Genomic DNA, 17,704 nt, shown 5'->3' with positions numbered 1-17,704 from the left:
AACGCAAGCGATTCGATTTGGCAAGCGATTGCGTGAGCAGTTTTTTTTTAAATACATTGTATTTATTGTTTTTGGATATTTTTCCGGATCAAAAGACGGAAGCGCTCTGCAAAAGCGTTTACAAAAACGGCCACAAAATCGAGCAAACGCTTTAAAAACGCGGAAGAAAAAGCCCACCGCGGACATGCACACAAGCGTGAACAAGGCCTAAAGGGAACCTAAACTGTGAAGGATGTGGATTACCAGTTGCCTGGCTGCCCTGCTGATCCTCTGTCTCTAATACTTTTAGCCACAGCCCCTGAACAAGCATGCAGCAGATCAGGTGCTCTGACTGAAGTCAGACTGGATTAGCTGCATGCTTGTTTCTGGTGTGTGATTCAGACACTGCTGTATCCATAGAGATCAGCAGGGCTGCCAGGCAACTGGTATTGCTTAACAGGAAACCTCCATATTCCTCTCAATTTAGGTTCCCTTTATTATCCATGCAGGAAGATCTGAGGCATAGAGTCAGCATTAAACACGCAGCGCCTCACAAGCGCTGGTTTGGGATTGTTCCCGCCAGGACTCCGAGCGGGAGAGACGTGTAATTGGCCTTCTGAAGGGGAAAATGTGCTGATGCCGTTGGAAGTGGGACGGAATATAAATATTATGTGAGAAGTTGAAGGAAACGTCGTCTAGGCAGATTTGTGGGATAATTCGAGGCCGGCCGGGCCTGACTTCCATTAACCCTTCTGTGACTCTTGCCGTTTTCTTCTTTTGTCTGCAGAACATGGCTACCTCTCACAACACCAACCTGGAGTATCTGAACCGCGCTACCTCCGCCTACAGGAAACGCAGGCGAACGGCGGGGGAGAGCGATCCCAGCATTGCCGAGCAAGAGCCGCCACCAGTGAAGAAGAGCCGATCAGAGAGGTCTCTGGAGGGGGACAGTGATTGGTTCGGTCCACATCTCCTCCCGGTGTTACCCGTGTCCAGTAATGTGAAGGCCAGAGGCGATGAGGACACTGCAGTGATGGCCGACGCCCAGACGGAAAATGGCGATCCAAACCCCAATCCGGCAACAGAGTGGACGGACACAATCACCAGCAATGCTGTGCTGGACTGTCTGGTGAATCCTCAGGTTATCCGCTTAGTGGCCGGGCTACTGCTGAGCAGGTCCAATACGTAGCTTTAGATAGGAACTGTGGTGAAAATAACATTATGAATAAAATTGCTATTATTTCTCACAATGCAACAATGAGGCTCACAGACAGGAAACTGTCACTACCTTGGTGATGACATTACATTGTGGGAGGGGTTTCACCTCAATATCAGCCACACAGACCCGCCTGATGATCTGTTTGTGAAAAGGAATAGATTTCTCCTGGGAAAGGGGGTATCACCTACTGATTGGGATGAATTTCAATCCGGGGTTAATGTTCCTCTTTAAGAGATACCTGCTACTCCTCCGAGAATTTCCACCACAGAAAAATCCATAAAGAAAATCACCATCACTTTACCCAACACAGGAAGCAGAAGGAGGCCAGGATCACATGACCTGAGCCAGCCAATCACAGAAGAACCAATAACTAAGTATCTAATGGAATCTCCTGCAGTATGGAAATTAATCTAGGAGAATAAATCATCTCTAATAGGTTTTGTTTTGTAATTGTAATGTAATAATTGTAATACTTCTAGTTTTGCTGAAATTCAGCGACCATCGGTTCTATGCAAAAAATATTGATCAGATTTAAAGTTGTGATTGGCATCAATAGAGATAATGGATGAGATAATAATTCTGACTTGTATACAAATTTAATGCTAATTGAAAGTTGCTAAGAGTTGGGCCAATCTGACGCACTTCTTACCGAATTCCACGCTAATTACATTTGCATGCAAATTGATGCCTATAGATGGTCAATAAGATGCTAATTTTTTCAAAGAGTTTCCAAACCTTGAGATGGACCGAGCAGTCGGATTGCACCGTGTGTGGCATACATTGAAATAAAGATGTGTTGGAAAGAACGTTGGGTGCTGTTCTAGTTGAGGGGACCCACGGCCACTCCCTGTGCACAGCAATTTGGGCGCGACCGCTAATTTGTAAGATATAGGGGTCCCAGCAGGAAACACTATCCATGATCAAACCAAATAGGAACAGTAAAGTTGTGTAGTCGGTTGGTAGCTGATTCCACCACAGCAAAATCCATGAAGAAATTCACCAGCACTTTAGCCAACACTGGAAGCAGAAGGGAGCCAGGATCACGTGATCTGAGGCAGCCAATCACAGAAGCACCAATCACTGTATCCAGTTATGGCTTCCCCCATGGATTCTCTCCTGCAACTTGTTGGAAGCCCCGAGTCCTGGGCACATATGCAATTCACTTTTTCTCCTGAGTTTTCTCCTAGGAGAACATTTTTATATTCTCATTAATTAAGCATTTTACAGTTGAAAAAGTTCCCAAAAGTTGGTGAAAAAGTTCTATCAAAATTATTCTGGATATTTTCTTACTGGCTGGTGGTTTAAAGGACATTTTATGAAACGTTGTGAAAATATTACCTAGGAGAAATTTCAGGAGAAAAGGTGAATTGCAGATGGACCCTGGTGTGCAATTTTAGTGTTAGCTTTACCACCTGGGCTTATTTCTTACAAATTAGTGGACAACACCAAATCGCCACAAGGGAGCGGCTGTTGGTCTATGGGGTTTCCTGCTGGGTCCCCTCAACTAGACTGGCGCTGAATTTTATGCTTTTTACTTCAAAGTGAATAAATAAATTCCAAAATTAATTTCTTAAACAAGTGACGTTCTGCACAGAGTGCTTCCTTCCTGTCCCCCGCCGTATGTCCTCTGTGGAGTCCCCTTCTCCCAGCAGACTCCTCCCTTTCCCCGACTCAGAGCTGTTTCATCACCGCCCTCCAGGATCTGAGCCGCACAGCTTGGGGTGCCCAGGTGTTTGTGCACAGTATGAAATAATGCCTCGACTGTTTCACTGGCGAATCAATTTAAACTTTTCTATCCCCGACTCCATCCATACTGCTGTGTGTCCCATGCTTGCCGTCACGTGACTCGCCGATGAAATATGGCGGTTCTGATTCCAGGAAAATGCCGCAAGGCGATAGATTTCCAGCGGACGGCGATGAGGAGTCTGGGGGGACGACATCTCTGCAAACTCAACAGTAGTTTACTTTCTATTCCCGCTAGCTGTATTGTGTTTTATGAGTGAGAATTGTGTTGTGCTGCTGAACGATCGTCTTTCCACTTCACGCCTCTGTTCATGTCCTGGTGGAAGCGTCAGTCCTCGCTGGACGCAATTTCTGTGTTTGTTCTACTCTCGCGGTACCGCTGGGTTTACCGACATGCACAGACGGGGAGACAGTTTCTTAAGAATTTGACAACTAGAAATGATGATTATGTAGTTAAGAAAATAAAAGTCTAAGGCGTGTTTTTTAAAAAAAGGGAATTAAGATGGCAGCTGCCGATTGGCCCATTTTTAAATGGCATACATTTGCATTAAAGAAATGCATAATCCTGAATCAACTTTAAAGTGTATCAGAGATCAATAATAATAAACGATTTATACATAGCTGGGGCTTCCTCCAGCCCCATCCACACCGCCGTCCTCCGCTGCCCGCAGCTCCGGTACCGGGTCCCGTCACTTCCTCCAGTTGCGGCCAGTCTGCGCAAGTGAAGTACGCTCTCTACGTATCTCTCCAGTAGCCGATTTGGAGTTACGTAGAGAGTGCATTTCACTTGCACAGACTTGCTGCGGCTGAAGAAAGTGACGGGACCCGGTACCGGAGCAGCGGAGGACGGCGGTGTGGGAGTGATCTGTGCGCATGGGGCTGAAGGAAGTGACGGGACCCGATACCAGAGCTGCAGAGACAGCGGAGGACGGCGGTGTGGGAGTGATCTGTGCGCATGGGGCTGGAGGAAGTGACGGGACCCGGTACCAGAGCAGCGGAGGACGGCGGTGTGGGAGTGATCTGTGCGCATGGGGCTGGAGGAAGTGACGGGACCCGGTACCGGAGCAGCGGAGGACGGCGGTGTGGGAGTGATCTGTGCGCATGGGGCTGGAGGAAGTGACGGGACGCGGTACCGGAGCTGCAGAGACAGTGGAGGACGGCGGCATGGGAGTGATCTGTGCGCATGGGGCTGGAGGAAGTGACGGGACCCGGTACCGGAGCAGCGGAGGACGGCGGTGTGGAAGTGATCTGTGCGCATGGGGCTGGAGGAAGTGACGGGACCCGGTACCGGAGCAGCGGAGGACGGCGGTGTGGGAGTGATCTGTGCGCATGGGGCTGGAGGAAGTGACGGGACCCGATACCAGAGCTGCAGAGACAGTGGAGGACGGCGGTGTGGGAGTGATCTGTGCGCATGGGGCTGGAGGAAGTGACGGGACCCGATACCAGAGCTGCAGAGACAGTGGAGGACGGCGGTGTGGGAGTGATCTGTGCGCATGGGGCTGGAGGAAGTGACGGGACCCGATACCAGAGCTGCAGAGACAGTGGAGGACGGCGGTGTGGGAGTGATCTGTGCACATGGGGCTGGAGGAAGTGACGGGACCCGGTACTGGAGCAGCGAAGGACGGCGGTGTGGGAGTGATCTGTGCGCATGGGGCTGGAGGAAGTGACGGGACCCGGTACCGGAGCAGCGGAGGACGGCGGTGTGGGAGTGATCTGTGCGCATGGGGCTGGAGGAAGTGACGGGACCCGATACCAGAGCTGCAGAGACAGTGGAGGACGGCGGTGTGGGAGTGATCTGTGCGCATGGGGCTGGAGGAAGTGACGGGACCCGATACCAGAGCTGCAGAGACAGTGGAGGACGGCGGTGTGGGAGTGATCTGTGCGCATGGGGCTGGAGGAAGTGACGGGACCCGATACCAGAGCTGCAGAGACAGTGGAGGACGGCGGTGTGGGAGTGATCTGTGCGCATGGGGCTGGAGGAAGTGACGGGACCCGATACCAGAGCTGCAGAGACAGTGGAGGACGGCGGTGTGGGAGTGATCTGTGCGCATGGGGCTGGAGGAAGTGACGGGACCCGATACCAGAGCTGCAGAGACAGTGGAGGACGGCGGTGTGGGAGTGATCTGTGCGCATGGGGCTGGAGGAAGTGACGGGACCCGGTACCGGAGCAGTGGAGACAGTGGAGGACGGCGGTGTGGGAGTGATCTGTGCGCATGGGGCTGGAGGAAGTGACGGGACCCGGTACTGGAGCTGCTTTTGGTCTGATTCGTTTTTTTTGTTTGTAGGAAAAGCACCTTGCAGTCGGCTATTTTTTCGCTCCGTGCTCGCGGTTTTCGTTAAATCACACTGCACTGCTGCCATGGATACAAAACGTGTACACGCCTGTCCGGACTTGCGATGGAGAATCGCGGACGCACAAACGCCATATTATATTTAAACTGAGCCTACGGCTATCTTTGCCTGGCGAATGAGATGTAATTCTGAGTCTGAAGGAATTGTGAAAAACAACAAAGCATCTCCGATTTTCTCGTTTTCGCTCTTTAGAAAAATAACGCTATATTCCGTATCCCAGACGGTGGCGTTTATATCAGTCTGCAGTCGGAACATTGGGAACATTGCGTCTGAGACGGTTGGCAGACACACTCTCTGATCCGTTTGCCAGATTTGATGTGTTTCTCAGATAATAAATCTTCTTTAAATCCACTGGCCTGGGGACAGCCAGGAAAACAGGCAACAAACGCGCTGATTGATGGCTGATAGATACTAGCGGTACTCAAACTACCGTAACTGCCTATAAATCACAGGGAGGGAAGCGTCTCCTCCCAGATCCACGGGAAACTGTCGCAAGCAGGTGAGACGGGCGGACTGCTGATGGATGAAGACAGGTGCTCTTCACTGGACAGAGGCATCCATGAATAAGGATTGTCGGGGTAAACACGATGCAACCAGCGCTCCAATATCATTGCGGCCCGGTGCACACCAAAAACCGCTAGCAGATTTTGAAACGCTTTTTCTTATTTTTCTGTAGCGTTTCAGCTAGCATTTTGCGGTTTTGTGAAGCGGTTTTGGTGTAGTAGATATTATATTTTGTTACAGTAAAGCTGTTACTGAACAGCTTCTGTAACAAAAACGCCGGCAAACCGCTCTGAACAGGCGTTTTTCAGAGCGGTTTGCGGTTTTCCTATACTTAACATTGAGGCAGAAACGCATCTGCAATCCAAAATCTGCAGCAGCCCGGGAGTATGCGTTTCTGCAAAACGCCTCCCGCTCTGGTGTGAACCACCCCATTGAGATACATTAACCAAACGTATCCGCAGCCGCAAGCGGCTGCAGAAACGCTGAAAAAGCCGCTCGGTGTGCACCAGCCCTGAATCAAAATGTTTCAGCTTTCTTCACTTTCTGACATAGCAGTGCATTTAAAGAGACACTGAATGATATCCCAGACCTCACCACAGAGAGATGGGAGACTATCCTCGGCTATTTCTTTACGACCACTATTGCATCCAGAGACAGGTTAATTGCCCTCAAATTCATCCACAGATGCTATCTATCCCCGGCAAGACTACTTAAAATCTATCCAACTTCAATGGGAGCATGCAATAGGTGCGCGCAAGCCAAAGCAGACTCTTTCCACGTTTTCTGGCAATGCACCCACATAACACCATATTGGAAACATATCCACGCAGAACTTCAGAGAATATTTAACATCCCTATACCATTTACCCCTGAGGCGTTATTGCTGGGTAATATTGAGGATAGCCTTTTATCCACACACAAGCTGACAGCATTCAGGACACTGGTAGCTTATGCACGTAAGCTGATAGTGTTAAAATGGAACCAAGAAAGTCCACCACGTATGAAACACTGGAAAGCGTATGTCCACAAAGACTTAATATATATTAAACGAGTATACACTAAGAGGAAATGTCCTAAGAAATTCGCCAAAACATGGAACAAGTGGCTTTTGTATCACGATTTAGAGTTAATTGATTAATATCTAGCTTACTAACCTAATTGCCGATATTACGGTACTCTGGAGAGGCATGCGACCGGACCAGACCCCCCCCCCCCCCTTCTTCTGGGATTACAGAACACCATCATACCGAGCAACATTCTCCCCCTTTTCCCTCTGGACTGTATTCTACCAATGTTACAATGTTGAATTTGTTATGCTGTAGTGGCGCTGTTGCCACTTAAAACTCAATAAAAATATTCTTTCAAAAAAAGAGACACTGAAGCGAAAAAAAATATGATATAGTGAATTGGTTGTGTACTATGAATAATTACTAGAAGATTAGCAGCAAAGAACATATTCTCATACTTTTATTTTCAGGTATATAGTGTTTTTTCTAACATTGCATCATTCTATAATATGTGCAGATTACACAACACTCAGCATTCAAAATGATTCTTTCAGAGCAGTCTGTGAAGTAATGACCTCTCCTCTAGCAGAGGAAAAGTAAACAGTTTACTTACAGTTGAGATAATAAAAGTCAGATAACAGCCCTCTCCACGACTAACTTAGTCGGAGAGCTTAATGGCTTGTTTGCATAGAGATAACAACTGGAGTTTCTCAACTCTTCCTGTACTGGAAACAATTAGACTGATGTATCTGATCTTAATGTTTTATTTCTTAGCTGTACTACACATACAAATCATAATATCATAATTTTTTTTTTCGCTTCAGTGTCTCTTTAATAACCAGCGTTTATCCGGATAACGTGCAAAAAGTTTTAGCGCCCAATTAGTAAAGCAGATTGCCATACATTAGATCAGGGGTGTCAAACTCAAATACAAAGTGGACGGAAATTGTACACTGGGGCCTAGTGGCCGGCCAACCTCAATGTCTACTGGCCACCTTCCTCCCGAGTTCCTTATAAAATTTATTAATAGCCGTTAGGGCTTTTGAGTGTCAGACTCAGGCCTATGGCTTGTGTGGCAATCCATCTCTATAGAGGCAATGCTAGATAAGGGCTCAGACCTCACACAAACCAGAGAGCTGATGGTCATCATTTTCAAGCAGGGATCACACACTGCAGCTAATTTACTATCAGTACAGGCACAGAGTAACAGCTTATACTGTACATACTGGGGGTAGCAGAGATCCGCACACACTGCAGCTAGTTTACTATCAGTACAGGCACAAAGTAACAGCTTATACTGTACATACTGTGGGTAGCAGAGATCAGCACACACTGCAGCTAGTTTACTATCAGTACAGACACAGAGTAACAGCTTATATATAATGTACATACTGGGGGTAGCAGAGATCAGCACACACTGCAGCTAGTTTACTATCAGTACAGGCACAAAGTAACAGCTTATACTGTACATACTGTGGGTAGCAGAGATCAGCACACACTGCAGCTAGTTTACTATCGGTACAGACACAGAGTAACAGCTTATATATAATGTACATACTGGGGGTAGCAGAGATCAGCACACACTGCAGCTAGTTTACTATCAGTAGAGGCACAGAGTAACAGCTTATACTGTACATACTGGAGGTAGCAGTGATCAGCACACACTGCAGCAAGTTTACTATCAGTAAAGGCACAGAGTAACACCTTATACTGTACATACTGGAGGTAGCAGAGATCAGCACACACTGCAGCTAGTTTACTATCAGTACATGCACAGAGTAACAGCTTATACTGTACATAATGGGGGTAGCAGAGATCAGCACACACTGCAGCTAGTTTACTATCAGTACAGGCACAGAGTAACAGCTTATACTGTACATACTGGGGGTAGCAGAGATCAGCACACACTGCAGCTAGGCTACTATCAGTACATGCACAGAGTAACAGCTTATACTGTACATACTGGGGGTAGCAGAGATCAGCACACACTGCAGCTAGTTTACTATCAGTACATGCACAGAGTAACAGCTTATACTGTACATACTGGGGGTAGCAGAGATCAGCACACACTGCAGCTAGTTTACTATCAGTACATGCACAGAGTAACTGATTATACTGTCAGATGAGATGAAGTGCTTGTACATAAAATCAATAATGCAAGCACAGTCGCTGATAACTTTATTAGACACAAGTCCAATCATGTAGCAGCAGATCAGTGCATGGAATCCTGCAGATACAGGTTAGGAGAATCGTTAAGGGCTCGTCGTTTCCACTTGAGCAGAATACAAAGCATTTCCCCACATCCGAGTTGCCCAGGGAAGTGCAGCCTATTCCAGCAGTAGCATGGCAGTGCGATTCTGAACGCTGTGCAGCAGTTTTTTGTTTCAGGCATCCGAATAGCATGGCTACAGGGATTGGGATGCGTACTCTCATCTCTGCAAGTGCCGGCTTGCGTCCTGTAAGACAGGCCAACTAATGGAAACCGCCCCTTAATGTTTGCATCAAATCTGAGAAGAGAGGAAAATGTGATCGCTGTGATCTCGATCGTGGCATGAATATTGGTGCCAGATGGGCTGAGTTAAGCATTTCAGCAACTGCTGATTTCCTGGCATTCTTGCACACTGTTGTCTCTACAGTTCACTTATAACAGTGTAAAAAGGAAGTCCATCCAATAAGAGGCCGTTCTGTGGTCAGGTTCACCTTGTTGATAAGACAAGTAAGAGGAGAATAGTCAGCAGAATACACAGCACGTCGAACTATGTTAGGTCCCTTATTCTGTGATCGTAGAACAGAAATCTGAAGAACATCCAGTCTGGTCTGATGAATCCAGACTTCTGCCTCTGCTGTAGTACTGGCCACAAAGAGGTAATCTCTCAACAGATGGAGGAGGTGGGTGAGGTAGGGTCTGGTGCACACAGGAAGTCACTGGCTGCTGCCCCGCCCCACTCTTTCCTCCTGTGGGCATTTAAGGATAAGGGGAGGAGTTTGGATAGCTGTCTCTTCAAGAGACATCCATTTTCAAGTACTGTATACTTATTGCAAATATTTCAGATATGTTTAATGCGGAGACTTTGTGCATTGCTAAATAATGCTAATTTACTAACAGATGACGCTGATCAGGGCTTTGAGGTTCTGTATTTATATTTAGCAGGTTAGCGAGATTCTCACCACCGCAGCTCTGCTGTGTCTGCAGATTAAATGAAGCAGAACCTTTTCTTAGCTCATTTCTATGACGGATATGCGTGCTTCTGCACAAGCTGTTCTGGAGCTATCACTTTATAGATGACAATTCAATTCCTTCACTTCATTCAGCGCTGATTTTCTTCACATGCTTAAAGGAATACTGTAGGGGGTCGGGGGAAAATTAGTTGAACTTACCCGGGGCTTCTAATGGTCCCCCACAGACATCCTGTGCCCACGCAGCCACTCACCGATGCTCCGCCCCCCGCAGACATCCTGTGCCCGCGCAGCCACTCCCTAATGCTCCGGCCCCGCCTCCGGTTCACTTCTGGAATTTCCGATTTTAAAGTCTGAAAACCACTACGCCTGCTGGCCGTGTCCTCGATCCCGCTGATGTCACCAGGAGCGTACTGCGTAGGCCTAGTATGGTCTGTGACTGCGCAGTACGCTCCTGGTGACATCAGCGGGAACAAGGACACGGCAACGCAGGCGCAGTGGTTTTCAGACTTTAAAGTCTGAAATTCTAGAAGTGAACCGGAGGCGGGGCCGGAGCATTGGGGAGTGGCTGCGTGGGCAGAGAACGTCTGCGGGGGCGGAGCATCGGTGAGTGGCTGCGCGGGCACAGGATGTCTGCGGGGGATCGTTAAAAGCCCCGGGTAAGTTCAACTCATTTTCCCCCGACCCCCTACTGTATCCCTTTAAAAAAAAAAAAAAAAAGTATAAATAAATCAAACTATGCTTCCTTGCAACCATGGAAACAGTACATTGCTTGGTGTACAGAGAGATCTTAAGTTCCCATTTCTTTGTTTGTGTGGCTGGATAAACCCTCAAGTTTGATTACATCGTTTCGGCTCTACAGACAGAGGAATTGCATATCTAAGGATTTGTTTTATTTAAAGCTGTTGGATAATTATAAGCAGTCAGGGCCGGATTTAGGCCAAGGCCATGGCCTAGGGCACCACAGGAGGAAGGGCACCAAAGTAGCAGGCAAACCTGATGCAGCATTTGTAAGCTTGCAATGCAGGGAGATCAGGCGAGCGCCAGACTGCGGTACTCTGCTGCCAGCCGCCTGTGCAGCAGCCTCCTTGCTCTCTGTGCACATTTGCATTATGGCCGGCGGCTATGGACTTGGGCAGCATTGGAGATGGAAAGGAAGCTTCTGCACTGAAGATGAAAGGAGAGATGAGTTACACTGATGGCTGCTGCGGTGTAAAGGTGAGCTGGCTACCTATACTGGGGGGAGGTCATCAGGCTACCTATACTAGAGGGAAGGGGGGAGGGGTCATCCAGCTACCTATACTGGAGGAAAGGGGAGGGGTCATCTCGCTACCTATACTGGAGGGAAGGGGGAGGGATCATCTCGCTACCTATACTGAAAGAGGGTTGGAAAAGGCAGTGCTGGGCCGAAATTACGCATGAGCGTAATTCCGCATCGTAATTCAATGTAAATTTAACGCGTAAGCGCTACGCGTAACTTACGGTCTTACGCGTAATTATTTACGCGTAAGGAGTTAAGTGGTATCGTAATTGCACTGTCTACCGTAATTGCTAGGTATGCGTAATTTTACGAAGACTTACGCGTAATTTTACGCGTAATTACTAACGTAAAAACTCCCCTTTTCTAAGAGTAGCTAATCAGTCAACATCCTAAGCAACCAATAGTATCTTCTCCCACCCTTCAGTATATAAGCGTACGTTTTGACGCATACGAATGATATGTACGCAATAACTGTCACATTGACGGCTATTGCGTACACATCGTCCGTATGCGTCAAAAAATACACCTTAATGGGTATTACGGCACTACGCGTAACATCGTAGTGTAAGTGCCTACATTAGGGTATCCTTAAGTGTAACTGCGTAACTTAACGCGTAATTACAGTGATGAACCGTAGATAATTTCCTACGCCGTAACCGTATTTGCGTAATGCGTAATAGCGTAAAATTACGCGTAATGATCCGTAAGCGTAGATTTTTCCATTACGACCAGCACTGGGAAAAGGAGGGATTAAGGGAGTTATCTGGCTACCTGTATTGGAGGGAAAGGGGGAGGGGTCATCTGGCTACCTATACTGGGGGGGAGGTCATCAGGCTACCTATACTAGAGGGAAGGGGGGAGGGGTCATCCAGCTACCTATACTGGAGGAAAGGGGGAGGGGTCATCTCGCTACCTATACTGAAGGGAAGAGGAGAGGGGTCATCTGGCTACCTATACTGGGGGAGGGGTCATCTGGCTACCTATACTGGGGGGAGGGGTCATCTGGCTACCTATACTGGAGGGAAAGGGGGGAGGGGTCATCTAGCTACCTATACTGGAGGGAAGGGGGGAGGGGTCATCTTGCCACCTATACTGGAGGGAAAGGGGGGAGGAGTCATCTCGCTACCTATACTCAAGGGGGGCGGCTGGTGACAGTGGCCTAGGGCAGTAAAGAGTACAAATCCAGCCCTGTCAGCAGTGTAACGTGCATGATCTCTCCAGGAGATGATCTTTCGATAGTCGGCTGGATGTTTTAGAATTGCTGATTTTGCAGAGAAATGGATTGAATCAGGATTTGCTTCCCTGCTGATACCGTCATTTGTTATAAAAAAAAAAAAGGATTGGTTGGCCAATTGAATAATCCCACGTGAAGGGGAGGGGGTGTAGGTTTTTTTTTTCTTGTTGTTTTTTTTTCTCACAAGCCTAGGTTGATCCTTTGTAGACTCTCCTGATTGTTCTGGAAAATGGGTGACAGGACATTTGGGTGCTACGGAAGCTTGGAGCCCCAGACACGCCAATGTTAATATCGAGGGCATCTGATAACATATGGGGCACCGGGGCCTTCTGCTATGCAAACTGCAACTAAAAATCTTATAGTGCACAAATTTCCCTCAGTTGTCGGTAATAACATTGGGGGGCTCTTTGTGGCAAACATATTTCTGTGGCAGTCAATATATTTTGTCTACAGCGTCAAAGGCGGCACAGTTATCGTCGGGTTTGCAACGGGGGTGGTTTGTGCTAGGAAAAAGGGGGTACAGGAGGGCTAGGAAACGGGGGGGATCAGTTAGGGTTAGGCATGGGAGGGGGGTAGGTTAGAGTTAAGCATGTGTGGGCGGCTGGTTAGGGTTAGGCATGGGTGGGGGGTAGGTTTGGGTTAGGCATGGGTGGGCGGTTGGTTAGGCATTGGTGGGGGGTAGGTTTGGGTTAGGCATGGGTGGGCGGCTAGTTAGGGTTAGGCATGGGTGGGGGGTAGGTTTGGGTTAGGCATGGGTGGGCGGCTAGTTAGGGTTAGGCATGGGTGGGGGGTAGGTTTGGGTTAGGCATGGGTGGGCGGCTAGTTAAGGTTAGGCATGGGTGGGGGGTAGGTTTGGGTTAGACATGGGTGGGCGGCTAGTTAGGGTTAGGCATGGGTGGGCGGATGGTTAGGGTTAGGCTTGGGTGGGGGATAGGTTTGGGTTAGGCATGGGTGGGCGGCTGGTTAGGGATAGGCTTGGGTGGGGGATAGGTTTGGGTTAGGCATGGGTGGGGGGTAGGTTAGGGTTAGGCATGGGTGGGGGGTAGGTTAGGGTTAGGCTTGGGTGGGGGGTAGGTTTGGGTTAGGCATGGGTGGGGGGTAGGTTTGGGTTAGGCATGGGTTGGCGGCTAGTTAGGGTTAGGCATGGGTGGGCGGATGGTTAGGGATAGGCTTGGGTGGGGGATAGGTTTGGGTTAGGCATGGGTGGGCGGATGGTTAGGGTTAGGCATGGGTGGGCGGATGGTTAGGGTTAGGCTTGGGTGGGGGATAGGTTTGGGTTAGGCATGGGTGGGCGGATGGTTAGGGTTAGGCATGGGTGGGCGGATGGTTAGGGATAGGCTTGGGTGGGGGATAGGTTTGGGTTAGGCATGGGTGGGCGGATGGTTAGGGTTAGGCATGGGTGGGCGGATGGTTAGGGTTAGGCTTGGGTGGGGGATAGGTTTGGGTTAGGCATGGGTGGGCGGATGGTTAGGGTTAGGCATGGGTGGGCGGATGGTTAGGGATAGGCTTGGGTGGGGGATAGGTTTGGGTTAGGCATGGGTGGGCGGATGGTTAGGGTTAGGCATGGGTGGGCGGATGGTTAGGGTTAGGCTTGGGTGGGGGATAGGTTTGGGTTAGGCATGGGTGGGCGGATGGTTAGGGTTAGGCATGGGTGGGCGGATGGTTAGGGTTAGGCTTGGGTGGGGGATAGGTTTGGGTTAGGCATGGGTGGGCGGCTGGTTAGGGATAGGCATGGGTGGGGGGTAGGTTTGGGTTAGGCATGGGTGGGCGCCTGGTTAGGGTTAGGCTTGGATGGGGGGTAGGTTATGGTTAGGTATCGGTAGAGGGAGGCTTAAATGAAGATAAGGTTAGGTTTAGCGATAGAACAATATCAGTAAATTTTACTATTGAAATGAACACTGCACATTAGTAGAACATCTGTATTTTATATTCTACTATCGGCAATTTGCGGGTCCTAAACTTCTCCAGCGACCATTTTGCGTGTAAAATGATCTGTGCCCACCAGACAGACGCAGCAACAGGCGGAGGCGAGGTCATTGGGGTACTGGAACCCTTATCAGGGTACAGCAACATTTTGGCAATAAAACAATATCAGTTGGCAGGATATATCTGGCAGCAGCATCTTTCTGGATGAATCTGGCACTTCTGGTAAAGATGATGAAAGATGACTTATGTAGTTAGTTAGGGTGTCAGGAAGGACTCGCAGGGATGGGCTTAAATTCTAATTCAGGTGATTCGGATAGTTACTATCCGGATTTCACCCAGTTACCTGTGCAGGGTGGGCGGTGGGGTCAAGCTTACCTGTATGACGTCTTCTTCGGTCCGCCCCTCGGCGCCTCCCACGATGCGGTCCATGCGGCAGTCACGTGATTACAAACACTTCCTCCTTCCGGGGTTGAAGGAGGAAGTATTTGTACTCACATGACGCACGTGGACCGCATCGTGGGAGGCGCCAGGGATGGACCGAAGAAGACGTCATACAGGTAAGCTTGACCCCACCGCCCACCCTGCACAGGTAACTGGGTGAAATCCAGATAGCAACTATCCGGATTCACCCGAATTCGAATTTGAGCATCCCTGGGAACTACTATTAATAAGGGTGGTTAGAGTTAAGGTGCCCATACATTACTCGATTTGCAGCTTCAATATCCAGCCAATTCGATCATAATGATCAAATATGGCAAAGATCGATGCTGCAACTTAGCTGCCTGGTCGAAATTGATCAAGACAATCGATTTGACATGCTGGAAATATCTTGTTTGAAAGTACTTGGTCGTTTGCACAGTGGTAGTGGGCAGGAGAGAGTAACGGACAGGAGCATGGTTCTGACCCGCTCTTTCAGGAGCGTTGCAAGCTGTATTATGGTGTCAGAGAGCATAGCGCAGGAGATGTCTGCAGATTTTTACAGACATAAATTGCTAGATCTGATTAAAATAATTACATGTAATAACAGACTATAAGATTTCAGTCTAGCCATGGAAAGCTGCACAGTCCAGGGGCGAAACTAGGAATCACTGAGCCCTCCTGCAAAACTTTGGTTGGGGCCCCCTTTCTTGCCCCCTTCCTTGCCCCACTGTGCTTGCTGCACAGGTAAACAGAGAACCAATGTTATTTAATTGGCTTTGTCTACAAAACTTTGTATGATTCCTTTTCAGTGGCTGAGCAGATGCAGTCATTAGAACAATTGTACAGAGAGCAGAAAGCTTTTTCTCTCCTTGCCCTTAGTTGTCAGTCTCTCAGAACAGGGGAAAGAATCTTCTCCCCCTGCGAGGCCCTCTGTGGCTTCTAGGCCCCCTTGCGGATGCATTCCTAGCAGGGGCTATTGTGAACAGAGGAAAACCCGTATAATTTCTGTGGTGTTTTTAGGCTGCAGTACCCCTCTCCCTCCTAATGGTGACGTAATTTATCCCCTCTCTCTGCATTTAGTAACCTCCAGTGATTCTCCAGTTCCTCTTTAAAGGGATACTGTAGGGGGGTTGGGGGAAAATGAGTTGAACTTACCCGGAGTTCCTAATGATCCCCGCAGACATCCTGTGCCCACGCAGCCACTCCCCGATGCTCTGGCCCCGCCTCCGGTTCACTTCTGGAATTTCAGACTTTAAAGTCTGAAAACTACTGCGCCTGCGTTGCCGTGTCCTCGCTCCAGCTGATGTCACCAGGAGTGTACTGCGCAGGCCCAGTATGGTCTGTGCCTGTGCCGTACGCTCCTGGTGACATCAGCGGGAGCGAGGACACGGAAATGCAGGTGCAGTGGTTTTCAGACTTTAAAGTCTGAAATTCCACAAGTGACCCGGAGGCGGGGCCAGAGCATCGGGGAGTGGCTGCGTGGGCACAGGATGTCTGCGGGGGACCATTAGGAACTCCGGGTAAGTTCAACTCATTTTCCCACAACCCCCCTACAGTATCCCTTTAAGCTCATTGGCTGTTTGTATGCCGGGATTGTTATGGTGAGATTTCCAGCATATCCCCGCACCGTAGCCGGTGATTTGTGGCTATGCCGGGCTGGCTAGGCCTGACCTTATTCCGCACTAATCTCATTTATTAGCTGATGGATTGAGGAGCAGTGAGCATCTAGCTGAGGGTTAATAGGAGACCCAATTTGTGTCTGGATGAAGGATACTCTGCGGTGAAAAGGACAGCAGGGCAGCGGCGGCGCGCGGGGCCAAGAAACGCGTAGTCTTATTTCTCTGTGAGTGGAATGTGTTTGTGTCGCCTCGGGGGGCTTCCGCTGAAAACTCGAGAATAAGATTCCGTCCTCAGCTCTCCGCCGTTCTATAAATTTTCTCTGCCGCTATCGAGGGTTTATTTTTAGAGCTCTGGCCAGGCTGGTGCGTTCCGATCCCCGTGTGGGAAAGCGAACGTTGCCCGCGTTGGAGTCACGTGACCGAGCTGGAGAAATAGCGATTGTTTCCTATTCCCTTGGGGCTTATTGACGGATGCCTGGCTGGAGGCCGATGTGTTTCCTCCAGGCTGTTCATTGAGGTTTAACTTTATGGATGTCTGAAGATTTTTTTACCCGCCTATTTAAAGAGGAACTCCAGTGAAAAGAATGTAATAAAAAAAAGTGCTTCATTTTTACAATAATTATGTATAGATTATTTAGTCAGTGTTTGCCCATTGTAAAATCTTTCCTCTCCCTGATTTACATTCTGACATTTATCACATGGCAACATCTTTACGGCTGGCAGGAGATGTCAGTGTAAGGAGATTCTGCTTGTTTTTTTGGGCAGTCGGACCCAGCTGTAAACAGCTGTTATTTCCCACAATGCAACAAGGCTCCCACAGTGTGATGTCAGCCCCATGATCCTGACATCACACAATGGGAGGGGTTTCACCACAATATCAGCCATACAGAGCCTCCTGATGATCTGTTTGAGGGCTGGTGCACACCGAGCGGCTTTTTCAGCGTTTCTGCAGCCGCTTGCGGCTGCGGAACCGCTTGGGTAATGTATCTCAATGGGGTGGTGCACACCAGAGCGGGAGGCGTTTTGCAGAAACGCATACTCCCGGGGTGAGGCATTTTTTGGATTGCGGAGGCGTTTCTGCCTCAATGTTAAGTATAGGAAAAACGCAAACCGCTCTGAAAAACGCTAGATCAGAGCGGTTTTCCAGGCGTTTCTGTTACAGAAGCTGTTCAGTAACAGCTTTACTGTAACAATATATGAAATCTACTACACCAAAACCGCTACACAAAACCGCAAAATGCTAGCTGAAACGCTACAGAAAAA

The 17,704-nt window shown here is 48.8% G+C and overlaps 1 protein-coding gene across 3 annotated transcripts in view; it reads left to right on the top strand.

The window, feature by feature from the left end:
- HSPBAP1 (HSPB1 associated protein 1) overlaps positions 1-2,776 on the top strand; it is a 106,974-nt gene extending 104,198 nt beyond the window's left edge. For all 3 annotated transcript variants that reach the window (XM_068246211.1, XM_068246212.1, XM_068246213.1), the window contains exon 8: positions 767-2,776. In XM_068246211.1, coding sequence (XP_068102312.1) covers positions 767-1,168 — 402 coding nt within the window. In that variant the 3' untranslated portion in view covers positions 1,169-2,776. The remainder of the gene's footprint in view (positions 1-766) is intronic.
- Positions 2,777-17,704: the final 14,928 nt, after the last annotated feature.

This window comes from Hyperolius riggenbachi, chromosome 7 (assembly GCF_040937935.1).
Source record: "Hyperolius riggenbachi isolate aHypRig1 chromosome 7, aHypRig1.pri, whole genome shotgun sequence".
NCBI classification, from domain to species: Eukaryota; Metazoa; Chordata; class Amphibia; order Anura; family Hyperoliidae; genus Hyperolius; species Hyperolius riggenbachi.
The sequence above is the reverse complement of the archived record's forward strand: the minus strand, read 5'-3'. Positions and strand labels throughout refer to the sequence as shown.